Raw genomic sequence first — 13,316 nt, 5'->3', positions numbered from 1 at the left:
TGTCTGACATTATCCAAAACCACCGCTATGCCTCAACAATAATATGTTGGTTTGGATATATATACGTGGGAAAATGAATTGAGTAAGTGAATGGTGAGGAATGAGGTTTTACTTTTTTTTCAAGGGGTAGGAGAGTGAAATGGAGAATATTGGAATTTTTTTTTTTCTTCCATCAAGAACCGAGTGTAGATGTATGCATTAAATATTTTTCAGGTGGAAATTATATAACTGAAGCTTTAGGCAATGTATATTCTTTTAAAAATAAAATTGTAAAAATTGTTGTTAAATAATAAATACTCTTATTTTAGAAAGTTCATTTCAGGTTCTAATTGAAGCATATAATTTGAACAAAAAAAAGTAAATTGTTAACCATTCTCTCCATTTAACTAACAGATTTATTAGTTGAATTTTATTCAATTGAATAGAATTGGATTTATTTTGAATAACTAAATTTAATAGAATTGTTTTGTTAAAAGGGAAAATTGTAACAATATTATTACTATGATTGTATTATTGTTGTTCATAATCATAATTAGACAAACTTTGACTTGCTAGGACATGCTACCCAGTCTTGCAATAAATGTAATTCTCTTTGCTGAAGGCATCTGGGCGGTGGTCAGCTATTTAAACACTTTAGACTTCAGTTGGTTACTCTGCTAAAGCTAGAATTGACCCAACCTTGGTCTCTAGATCAACAACCACATCTTCACCTAACAAAAATCATGATAGATGTGATGTAGTTGAATCAAAGCATCAATTAATACTTGATTTTAATTATACAAAGCTCTTCTAGGAAAGCCAAAGGTTGGTTGATTCCTCATCTAACATTGGACCAACATATTCAACATCAAATCAAAAATGGAAAATTCTTTGCTCTCACCAGGATCTTCTCTATTACAATCTGCGATAATTTAAGACTTTAATATCTTTTATATTTGAAACATCTGTGGCTACATTTATTTAACCATAAAAAAACAATATCCACCGTTTCTTGAATATATATGACTAATTTAAAGCAGAAAGTATTTTTTTCACACTTATCCTCAAACGTAAACTCCACAATGTATTTTTGCTTTTATGCAACACACAATCAGCTCTAAATTCTAAACTAGAGAATGGTAAATTATGCCAGTCATAAAAATCCTACATGTTGGAGGTCAATGATCGCCAAGTCATAAGAAAGAGAGAGAAAGCAATACCCCAGCTATGATCATTGATGCTTTTAAAAGTTCCATAAAATTTTACTGTTCTATAAGCAAACCAAAAATTACATCCTGTTCTATCATCTTTAAAATAAAATCAATAAATTCATTAATATTTAATATTTAATAAAAATGATATGACTGACACACCCTGACAGTTTTACTCCAAAATTCATTTCATTCCTTCAACATTTTTTAATTTTTAAAATTTTTTCTTTGTTTTAAATAACTACTCAACAATTTTTCTTCAACATCCTAGGTTTAATCATCAAACAACCTATCAACTCTCTGAGAATAATTAAATTATTAATCAAGTTAACCTTCTGGAAGATATTCTTAAATTACTTTGTATCTCCAAGAAGCCTTTTAATGAAGACTTCAAAGTAAACTTTAGATTCATTTCATTTTTTTTGGTTTAAATTATAAACCAACCTTAAATGATTTTCCTCCATATATTTATTTTCCATTGAGATCCATTAATAAATATTATTTTCTATGTATTATAATATTTATTATCAACATTATGATTATTTACTCCCATAAGCACACTTTATTATCATTTTTTATTCATTTCTAGCTGAAAGCCCTAGGGTTCTGCTAAAGTTCAACCTAGCAGAAAAAATAAACTGTTCAATATTTAATATTCAATAAACCAAAATTTACGTGCAATATGTAGAAGCAAAATAGAAATGATACGAGTCATTAATGTTCCCTAACATAGCCTTAAAATAATTAAATTATCCCAGAGGGAAGGACTAGGATCCTGGACCCTCTTATGATCAGTCCAATTACATTTCCTTCATCTCGCATTGTAATAACGATATTAACGCCTAAGATTCCCTTCAAGGGTCCTTACAACCCCTAGAGAGTCACCACATCTTCGTGTTAAGCAGCATTCAAATGGTCTTGATCACCAACAGTCGACCAAGAGACCAATTATTTTACTGCTATGAATATTATCCCAAGGTTCGTGTGCTTTCTCGTGCATGTCCTCTCTCTTTTTACTTCAGCATTCCTTTGATCCAGGTGTTGAAACTTAGGAATAATAATGGCACAGATAATGCATCCATCCAAGCTTCTCTATCACCAATCAGATGGTTTATTGCTCTTCTAGACTTTCTTCCAAGACTCATTTCTTAATTTAACAAACTAAATGATACTTATTCGTTTGGTACAATAAAGTATGACCCAAAAACTTGCTAGAGAAAATTTCTTTGAATCTAACTTTTTCTTTCAAACTTCCTAGCAAGTTAATTGGTAGTAAACCTGAATTTTTTGTTGGGAAAATAGAATTAAATAAAATGCTTTGGAGTTGGAATATATTTAGTTACTTTCTTGGAGTAATGTGAAGTGAAGTGTGAAGATAAAGAAACCTGGCTTTGTGTTATACGATAGGATATAAGAGAGTGCAGTAAAGATGATGATGATGATAGCAAGAAGAAGGAATATGTGTGAATGAGTAAAAATAGATAATTTTTTCTTCTAATTTAGGATATGTTATAGCAGAGTGTGGGGTGGTAGTGATGAGGATAAAAAAAGCAGACGTGTATGATGTACGAATGAGCATCAATGGGAATTTCTGCTGGTATGAAGAGTTTTGATGAAAGTTAGGATAGAGAATTGATGTGAGAGAAGAGTAAAAAAATTTGAATGTGAATAGATCGTTTGGTTGATGATACAAAAGGTATTCTAACAAAAAGAAAATCAATTATTCGAAAATTATTTCATTTAAATAATAAATTAATTTATTCATCAACAAATAACCTATGCTTTTTATTTATTGTTATTAATTAAATAAAAATAAATGTTGTATTGTAAAGTAAAGATAAATAATATTATTCTGTAATATATCATTGTTAATTAATTAAAAAAAAAAAAAGTAATTTATATCTTGCAAACCAATGAATGTTTATAGATAGATAAGTAGTTGACATTTAAGTAGAAGAATTGAAATAGATAATAATTAATTGATGATTAATAAATAATAAAATTTATTAGAATGTCAATTATTGATTGCTCATTTATTTAAATAAAATATCAGAGTTAAATAATTTTTATTCTAATCTAATTTAAACTTTAAAGACATTCATCTTCTAGTTCAAACTTTTTAATACATTTAATAAAATCTTTTAAAATGTCTTAATACTCTGATCCTCTTTAAGACTTACATAAAATTAAAAAAAAAAAAAATAATAATCCTTCTCAATTATGATAATAATATGTTAATATCTACTGTTTGATATATATCTACTCTGAACACCAACAGGATTCAAATAATTATAATAATAATAATTTTCCTGAAAATATGTACATAAAATTGTTATTATTATTCTACCTAAAAAAAAACCTATTTATTTGCTCCAACAATTCAACATTCCAGTTGAAATATTCCAACTTTTATTGAAATATTACTTTTCTTGATCTGAATATTTAAATATACCATAAAGAATGTTGAAATCATTGATACTTTGCATAAAAAAAATTTTTTTTGTTTAAATATCTTTTTGTCATGACAATAAATTTTTTTTTTTAATCAATATTATTCACTGATAATTTTTCTTTCAATTAATAAATATTATACAATAATAAATAATTCCACATATTTTTGATATTTAAATATTTAATAATAAATTTTTATAATAATCAAATGTTAAATATTTAGTTTATATTGTTTTGTTGCTAGAATGAACACTATTCAATTGTCAGTCACTCCTTTCTCTTTATCAAATTCCATAGAGCGAAAGAAAACTCATATTGTCTATATATATATATATAGGTATATATATACATATATTAGACGATGGTTACATGAACTTAATAAATAATATTTAATCAATTCCACCATATTGTTTTGGATTATTCACGGGCTGAATTTTTCAAAGGAGAAAGGTCGATGTATCGGAGTAGTTGCATTAATTTGAATTTTAAATTGACTTATGTAAATGACATTGGAAATTACATATATGCAAAATAATATAGTGATAGATATGGGATACATTTTTAGACACAATTAATTTTATATAAAAACCATTCTCCATTTATTGGCAGTGGATCAATAATAATAATGTCCTATCATAAAATGTGAGCTCGATAAATTGATGCATAAAATTATACTTTATGTTTATATACAAAAAAATTCATCAATGCTACATTTCATCAGATTATTGTAACATAATGTTTATTACTTCAGTTTGCATAATTCTAATTTACCATATTTCATTGGACAATTATTTATAAATATTTTTATTTAAATTAATATAATTTAATCTTCAATGCTAGTCTTACTAAAAAAAAAATCTCAATTGTTTATTTAAAAATATTAATTGAAGATTTTTTTTTAGTAATGCTAGCATTAAAGATTAAATTAATAAATTAAAATAAAAATATTCTTTTATTGTAAAAGATATTCAATTTTCTATTGTTTAATTTAAATCCTCAATTAATTAAATTGTTTAGTAATGATTTTGTTGAATAAAATATCTTTAAAATTCATAAATGACCTCGAGGTCATTTAAAAATATTAATCCTAAATAGATAAAAGAAAAGGATTAAAGACTGACAAAATTTTAAATACTCCAAACCTTCTTCATCAACTCTACTACCGACGGATAAAAATATAACGACCCCAAAATGCTACTTAAGGGCGCATGTAAAATTTTATGCTCAAATAGAATATAAATCTAAATAAATAAAAAGTTCAATCCCAGATACCTTCAAGTCATATATAATCAGAATAAATGGAATTTTTATCATGAAGCTTCTCTGTAAAAATTACCTCGAGCTAATATATAAGTCTTTTTTCCATGCAGAGAGAAAGAGATAACCAAGCTGCTATTTCCTTCTTCTTTTGCCGATGTGCAACGCATTCGTTATTTGATGGCGCGAGACTTCTATTTTTAGGAACAAAAATAGCCGGGACGAGATGGTATAATAGGAAGAAACGTTTTCAGAGAGGCCTCAGGCCAAGTTCACTGTTCAAATCTTCATCTCTTCATCTATCCCTTTATAGTCGCGACTATTAAATCTATTGATCAACATCAACTCTAGAATAAAACATTGGAAATGTAATTGAATGCTCATTTAGAAAAGTAATAGAATCGCTTACTTTATTGAATTCATTTATTCTTCGAGAGAGAATAATTCCTCTGATTTTGATGGAGAAGAAAAAACATTCTTGGAAAATAGTTGATGAATATTAAAATCTCGTTAAACTTTCACTTGAGAAATATTTTACCTGAATCCCTTGAAACTTGATTCGAAGATATTGAGGTCATCTAAATCAACATCTGCTCGACTTTTCATTTTAAATGAAATCGTTATTGTTTGTGATATATCTATACCTATTTCATGTAAAAACCTTTTCCTTATATTGTCGATAATATGTATAAAGAGAGAGAGAGAGAAAAAAAAAGCAGTATTTTGGTAAGTTGCCAGTGGCACAAATGACACTCGACAAACAAATTGCACCTGCTATATATTACCAATAGCTTTGTACTTAGTTTTCGTTATTAAAATGGTAAAGTAAAACAATGTCAAGTGATTTTTTATACACTCAAAAAGGTCTGTTACAAATTTAAAATTTTTTAATTTTTTTTTTACAAGTACTTGTAAAAAAAAAAATTGTATTTATTCATCATCATTGAAATAAAATTTTTAATTAATTCCACACTCTAGCTTTTATCATAAAAGCTGATAAATTAAAAAATGCATTGAATAATTAAAAGTATGAACAATAATAAATAATTTTCATAACTTTTGTAATTTTTAACAATAAAAAAAAAATCACACTTGATTGATGGTATTTAGTGATATTAGAAATACTAAGAAATGAACTGACATTCTTCAAGCTCAAATAAAAATGTCAATAATACACAACCTATCCTTCATTCTGATCTGAAAAGTTTGAATGTCAAACGAAAATAACGCAAATAACCGTTAGAATTTTCCATAATTACATCAACGTTGTTGATAGAGAACACTACAACAAACGCTAGTTCTAAGAATAGTACAACAATGAAAAGAAAAAATAAAAACAAACAAACCTCGTTAAATAACAAGAAAAGAAATGCAAAAATAATTCCCACGCACGACACACTGCAATGAGTTTATTTCTCATAATGAACCGGCGCGAATAAATAAAAGGGGTAAAGAGGGAAGATGCTCAATCATGCGCAATCTTTTTATATTCGTAATTTGACATGAGATTGACTTGTGAAAATTGACGTGTGATGTCTGTGTTTATGCACTTGTTCGAATAGCAATGACAATTTTAATAATCAAATAAACCTAAAATCAATGATAATAAATTAATAAAAGCTAACAAAAATGTCCATTTTCATGAAATTTAAAAACAAAACAACATAAAAGTATTATAAATGAAAAAAAAAATAAAATAAAGGTAAACTTACTATTAAAAACAAGAAGCTTCCTTGTAGACCCTAGTCTCTTTATAGGAGATTTGACTCCATCAATTTCGTGTTCTTCATCCATTTTATAATTTCGATTTTAGTTCACTTCACTAAATACAAAGTTGACGGGGATTATCTTATTCACCCTCGCACACTCGTTACACGATATACAACACAATTGGTTTTTTACAAGCTCCTTCCTTCCTCAACTTATCCTTGTTTTTTTTTTCTTCCTCTTTTTCTCACCTCAGAGAATATCTCTCTGCATTTTCTTCAGCTCGTCCCGAGCGGTATAAGAACCGGTTTGCGAGCACATCGGAATCCGTTTTAAAATCAACGATTGGCACGATTAACACCGTTGACTATCGCTTGGAGTCTAAGCAAAGACTCCTGATGACTCCTTCTGATTTAGAGGTAGAAGTGGACGCACACTTTTCCCTCGCAGGGTTATGGGTGAACGGTGTGCCCCACTGTGTATACATACACAACAACACAATCAGAACAAAACGCGTCTGTCGGTTAATTCTTCTTTCTTTATGCAAACATCACCACCCAAGACGGATCAACCTAGTCGCGACGTAGGTTGCCGTGGCAGTGAAGGAGACCACCGCTGTTCTATGGCCCGATGTTAGCCGGAGGTCAGAGAGGGAGAAACACACAAAGATATTCTTGGAGTCACGCGTGGTTATATTAATTCAGGATTGGGGCCCCATCGCCATTCGCGTCCTTCGAGTTGCCTAGCAACTTTACCTTACAGCGGCCTCTCACGTGAACACACTCACTGCGACATCTATCATCGAAATTTGAAACAGCTCCCGAGCGTCGGTAATGAAACTTTTCAAATAGTCTGTCGACAACATTGAGAACTAGCTTGCTTTTACTATCGATAAGACAGATTTAGTTGTTCAGAAAAACAAAACATTTTTGTTTGTCTTGTAATTGTTGAGTAATCTGAAGTAAATACAAGATAAAATATTCTGTTTAAATAATTTAATAATTAATATTTGTATCTTCTTAGATTGTAATGGTTGCAATGGTTCCGAAAGGTATATTCATAGAATGTTTTATTTATTCTTTTGTCGGTGTTTGAGGTTATACGCCGACACATTATTTATATTTCTATATTTATTGTTTAATACTAATGTTTTGTTAACAAAATAAACTATTTTTATTGACATGATATTAAATATTCAGATGAGAGTTCTGGCAAACAACTAGAGTCAAATGACATTGATAAAAAAGGGTCAACTGATGCAGGACCGGATCCTACTGCTCCGATTACTAGACGAGGTATTTTAACGTCTTTATTAAATGGAAAACCTATGGAAATTCCTGAATCTGATGTAGTAAGTATTTTTGAATTCATTATTATTAATATTACTCTAATATTAATCGTATTGTTAAATTACAATTTTCTGTATAACGATTTTTTAGCTTGGCAAATGCAGATTCGTATCAGAATTCGAAAAATTAAATCGTATAGGAGAAGGAACCTATGGAATAGTTTATCGTGCAAGAGACACAAAAACTGACAAAGTAGTAGCCTTGAAAAAAGTGCGAATGGAGCATGAGAAAGATGGACTACCAGTCAGTGGCCTGCGTGAAATAAGTGTTCTTTTGTCTTGTCGACATGAAAACATTGTCCAATTAAAAGAAGTAGTCGTTGGACGAAGTCTAGAAAGTATATTTTTGGCAATGGAATACTGTGAACAGGATTTGGCTAGTCTTTTAGATAATATGCAGACACCATTCTCCGAAAGCCAAGTCAAATGTATCATGCTTCAAGTATTAAAAGGATTACGGTATCTTCATCATAATTTTATTGTTCATAGAGATTTGAAAGTTTCCAATCTTCTTATGACTGATAAAGGATGCGTTAAAATTGCTGACTTTGGATTGGCACGTTGGTTTGGTTTACCTTTGAAACCAATGACTCCTAGAGTTGTTACTTTGTGGTATAGAGCTCCTGAATTATTGCTACAAGCTAAAACTCAAACTACTTCCGTTGATATGTGGGCTGCGGGCTGTATCTTAGGTATAATTAATTAATATCTCATTAAATAATTAAGTGGAAGAGTCTTTTTTACATTTCTCTATTATTATAATTCATTATCAGTGATTTAAAATTTTTTACAAACAAAATTATTCTGAAAAAAACATTTTAAACTGAAAAAAGAGACCTTTATTTTTTGTCAACAATCAAAATTAAGGTTATTTTTTTTATAATAGTTAATGGTTTGGATAAATAAACAAAAAAATGTTTATGTTATTGATTATTCTGGATATTTTCTAGGTGAATTACTCGGTCATAGGCCATTACTACCAGGGAGATCAGAAATTGCTCAATTGGAATTGATAGTCGATTTACTTGGAACACCAAGTGAAGCGATTTGGCCGGAATTCAATTCGCTGCCAGCTTTACAAAATTTTACTCTTAAACAGCAGCCTTATAATAATTTAAAACAGCGATTCCCTTGGCTGAGTGCTGCAGGTTTAAGGTTATTGAACTTCCTTTTTATGTATGATCCAAAAAAACGAGCAACTGCTGAAGAGTGTTTACAAAGTAGCTACTTTAAAGAGGCCCCTTTACGTAAGTTTTTCTTTTTCTCAAGAATATTAGTCAGGAAATATAAAAAATTAGTAATAAAAATTTATCGATCATAAATAAATAAATAAATAACTTTCTATATGGTAGCATGTGACCCAAAACTCATGCCGACGTTTCCCCAACATCGGAATATGAAAAAAACCAGTCAACCCAAAGAGACTAAAGAACCTGAGGCAACTTCTAGTGATCAAACAAATAATCTCCCAGCAATATCAGATCTTGTATGTTTTATTTTAATCACTTATAATACATAATACTTTATAATTAAACTTAACATTAGGAATAACATTATTAATTGTTTTCTTTTTAATTTCAGCTTGGCTCTCTAGTGAAAAAACGTCGCGCTGAATGATCTCAAAGACAGTAATATCAAACAAAACTTTTAAAACATCATGATTAACAATACATAAAACTATTGTGTCCATCAGGTATTTTAATTGTAGACTGAGTTGACCATGAAAATTTTGCATCATATAAAAAAAAATTTTAAATGCCAATTTGATACCAATAAGATAATCAAACTTAATATTACGTATTTCTAAACTCTTCTCTCTGAAGTCGTAGCTTCAAAACGTTTTTTGTATTCTCCTTTGGGGTCATATTTAGCAAGAAGTTTTTCCCAATCGTTAGCTCGTTTGGACTTCAAATGATTGATTACTTTCTCCACTGTTTCCTTTGTTTTTGCATCACATTGACTGCATCCAGATTTCAGAGCATTAGGAAGAGTTTCTACAAAATAAGAAGTGATTATTTAATTAAACATGAAACATTACCATGTAATAATCATATTAATTAAAAAAACATTAATGTAATTATGAGTTTTCAATTCATTAAACTCTAGTTTTCTTGTACGCAAAAATTACACGTAACCAATTGATGATTACTCAAGCGTTAGAAGCGATCGAGAAAGTTGTGACCTTACATAATCGAGGTATTGAACTTTCCTTTTGATTTTTTCATTCAATATCCATCTTCATAATTTTTTAATACTCATTATTTAAAATTTTTCTTCAGACAAATCTCACTTGATTAAACTGATGATAAATAATTAATCAACTTACTTTTTAATTCTCGACCTTCAGCAGTGCAAGGTACTGAATCAAGTAAACATTGAATGTAACGACTGAGAAGACGTTGATTTTGAAGCACTGTATCGATGTCAGCATTGGCCAATTGTTTTGACAAAGAGGTAGCAGCAAAGGCAACACCAACAAACAACAAAAGAACGACAAGTGTTTTCATGATGACACTGGACTAACAGAAAAAGTGATGATTTGAAAGGTAAACGTCTAAGTGCAGACCCCAGAAGATTACGGCGTGTTATATATAGGAGAGAGTTGGGCCCACTGGTGGGGCATGAAACCATGCTTAAACATCACCACCTCTGTCTCTAGTGAACCTGTCATCTTTGTTTTGTAAAATAAAACAGTTAACAGACACACTTGGATACCCATAAAAAAAAAACGTTGAATAAGTATTCATTATCTAATGCTTTTCATTGATTTTCATTTTGGAGAGCTGTTTTTGATGTTATACAGACTTCAATTTTATTTTAAACCTTATAGGACTAATGGGTTTTTAGTTCAATCATTAATCAAAGTCATTCTATAAAGCAAAGAAGAGATAAGTATTGGAAGAAGCTTTCGATTTATTGAAGAGAAACATTGTGTAATATGCATAAATTAACCACGCCCAAACGTAAAAACCCAACATCGAAAACACTGACCAGGTGAAGGATCGTGAGATATAGTTATTTCTGAAAGAGCCCTCTGAAAATATATCGTGCCTACCTCCACAGACTCTACTAAGCTGGAAGCATCGAGTTATTTTCGAACTGGCTAGTGGAATCGTTTAAACATTCGACGTTCAATATTATCAGCTCGACCAAAAAGAGACCCAGATGTAAAGACATGGATTAAAATGTTTACAAAACAGGACAGGAAGTTGAAATATAAAGTTTTTGATAATAATAGATTGTCTTGGGGGACACATGATTCAAAATCAATTTTTATGGTGTACTATTATTGTAAAAATAGAAGGCAAGATAACTTTGAATGTATTGAGCATCACATAAAAATAGAAATAAATTTAATTAGCCAACTAATAAAAATATGGTTGGGTTATTGAATTATTAAAATAAAAATAGATTGGATGTCAATAGAAGACTTCATTCATGATGATGAAACACTAATTTTTAAGGTGTGTGGAATAAAAACAAAAAAAAAAGAATACAACTATTTAAATGAACATCACTAATTTATGATGATAATATAATATGACTTTAAAGCTCATTAATTAATTTCTTCACGTTTGTACACATTGCAGACATTGCGCAATTCTTCTCTGGTGATTATCCTGTGCATGTGATTGGAGACATTTAAATATGAAAATACCACTAGAATGTTTTCATGTTGACTTCCTCTTGCTCTTGGAACTTCTAAATAACTGGAAACTCACTCACGCACACAAAGACCTTGAAATTGAACGCACACGTTGGAGAACATTATTGAACAGCTACTGAGAAGTCCAAGCTGATGCTACTGAAGAATATTTTTGCACCTCGCTAACCCTGGAAAGTGAATTTATTCAAAATTTAATCAGGTCAAGTGCAAGGAAGTAAGATTATTTAATTTTCAATCTTCATTGGTGGTGATTTGAATGCTAGATTAGACAGTGAATGAATTAAATTGACTAAATATCAATTAACTTGATGATAAAAAAATATATTAAACAAAAAAGAAACTTACCATTTTTATCGAAATGATGGGGAATATTTATCTTTAAAAAAGACCAGAGTATAGCAGCCATAAACTGATCAACAATGCAAGCAAGATTAAATAGGTGGTCAGAAGGTTGCGCGTTTCATGAGCTCCTGGCATTTTTACTTTTTATGTTCACTTAAAAAATACTACGAAGACAAAAAAATTGTTCTTAATGAACAATACGAAGTAGAGTAATTAAAAGAAGAAAACAGAATTGCAACGAATGCTGACAATGATGTTGTTGATGATGATTGAAGTGATCAGTGTTGATAAGTCTCGTTGACAAAGACTAGACTTCGTTTAGTTACTGATGAAAGACTCAAGTCTTGACTTAACTAAGAGTCCCGGGTATCTGGACTGTCCCGGAATTCCTCCAGGAATGCCCCACTACCCAGCTCAAACGTTGATCTCCAACTAGCATTGGCAAGCTTCTATACGCCTCCGCAACATCAGCTGAATGACGATACAAACGATAAAAATGGAGACGCACTCGAGTTATATTAAGGTATCTTGACGCCTTGCGGAACCTCGAAAATCTATTGGAATCTTTGGTATATGAAGGTCTTCGTAGCTTTCTAGCTTCTGGGTAAGCTGCTAGGGAAAAAAATAAACAGCAGTCAAAAATATGAAGAGCAAAAAGAAATAACAAAAGCAAAGAATGTGTCATGAAATAGCAGATAAAGTGATCGTTCTTCGTACCAAATGCAAAGAATTAATTTCAATATAAATTTCAAGGTCGGTAAGAGTGTTTAGGACATTGAACTACATTGAGTTAAGGTGCCAAGAGTCATCCTCAGAGATTTTTTAAACTTCATCACAACGCATGGCTTGCATGTTATGCATCTTAACTGTCTTCAAGGTGAAATGACATGGTTTTACTTTGGCTTTTTATCAATTTTACTTCTTTTCATGTCTCTTTGACCTAATGATTGATGAAAGGATAAACCATATGTCAGTTAAAATCTTCAAACGTGAGCTATTTAATTATAGTTCTTTGTTAGTTAAGTTAGTTAGCTTTTGCTAGTTAAAATAATATTTCATGGAAGCATTTACTAATACTAAAGAGCTTAAAAAAAAAAAGTAAGCTTGCCAAAAAATTTCTTTCTTCTTAGTCTAAATTTATTTCAAATATGATCATTGTTTTTTTGGAACGTTTAAAGTATTTTTTTTTCTAAAATTCTTAATACTTTTAGACGTCATTCGTATGTTTAATATGCTTCAATCGTTGTTGACATAAACGATTAGTTTGTTTTATTGATAGAGTCATTTTTATTCTATTTGGTTGTCAGAAAATATAAGTAGGCCATCAAGGATGAACAGCTACTACTTTTTTTAC

At 30.0% G+C, this 13,316-nt stretch overlaps 3 protein-coding genes and 2 long non-coding RNA genes across 7 annotated transcripts in view; 2 read left to right on the top strand and 3 right to left on the bottom strand.

Moving 5' to 3' along the window:
* LOC118067394 (SLIT-ROBO Rho GTPase-activating protein 1-like) overlaps positions 1-7,251 on the bottom strand; it is a 47,987-nt gene extending 40,736 nt beyond the window's left edge. Inside the window, exon 1 of the mRNA XM_035084077.1 lies at positions 6,611-7,251. Coding sequence (XP_034939968.1) covers positions 6,611-6,692 — 82 coding nt within the window. The 5' untranslated portion in view covers positions 6,693-7,251. The remainder of the gene's footprint in view (positions 1-6,610) is intronic.
* A 254-nt stretch (positions 7,252-7,505) lies between these two features.
* Cdc10 (cyclin-dependent kinase 10) lies at positions 7,506-10,030 on the top strand. Of its 3 annotated transcripts, none has more exons than XM_035084086.1 (7): positions 7,506-7,566; positions 7,629-7,656; positions 7,805-7,956; positions 8,045-8,645; positions 8,904-9,200; positions 9,306-9,439; positions 9,535-10,030. In XM_035084086.1, exons 2-7 carry the CDS (start codon positions 7,635-7,637, stop codon positions 9,568-9,570), a joined length of 1,242 nt encoding a protein of 413 aa, XP_034939977.1. In that variant the 5' UTR covers positions 7,506-7,566; positions 7,629-7,634; the 3' UTR covers positions 9,571-10,030. The 3 variants fall into 3 exon arrangements, with proteins under 3 accessions (XP_034939977.1, XP_034939976.1, XP_034939978.1); XM_035084087.1 differs by having other exon boundaries at positions 7,519-7,551; XM_035084085.1 differs by having other exon boundaries at positions 7,511-7,656.
* On the bottom strand, positions 9,431-10,533 carry LOC118067398 (ejaculatory bulb-specific protein 3-like). The gene is made up of 2 exons (XM_035084088.1): positions 10,280-10,533; positions 9,431-9,947 (listed from the first exon to the last, which is right to left on the bottom strand). The coding sequence occupies exons 1-2, from the start codon at positions 10,458-10,460 to the stop codon at positions 9,757-9,759; spliced, it is 372 nt and encodes a 123-aa protein (XP_034939979.1). The 5' UTR covers positions 10,461-10,533; the 3' UTR covers positions 9,431-9,756.
* Positions 10,534-11,202: 669 nt separating this feature from the next.
* On the top strand, positions 11,203-11,940 carry LOC118067401 (uncharacterized). The gene is made up of 2 exons (XR_004690381.1): positions 11,203-11,417; positions 11,544-11,940. It is a non-coding gene; the product is annotated as an uncharacterized lncRNA (long non-coding RNA).
* On the bottom strand, positions 11,456-12,534 carry LOC118067399 (uncharacterized). Its single transcript, XR_004690378.1, has 2 exons — positions 11,966-12,534; positions 11,456-11,787 (listed from the first exon to the last, which is right to left on the bottom strand). It is a non-coding gene; the product is annotated as an uncharacterized lncRNA (long non-coding RNA).
* Positions 12,535-13,316: the final 782 nt, after the last annotated feature.

The sequence above is a fragment of the Chelonus insularis genome, unplaced genomic scaffold (genome assembly GCF_013357705.1).
Source record: "Chelonus insularis isolate UGA/USDA-ARS -01 unplaced genomic scaffold, ASM1335770v1 contig_383_pilon, whole genome shotgun sequence".
Lineage (NCBI taxonomy): Eukaryota > Metazoa > Arthropoda > Insecta > Hymenoptera > Braconidae > Chelonus > Chelonus insularis.
Note: the sequence above shows the minus strand (reverse complement) of the source record. Positions and strands in the feature narration are given on the sequence as shown.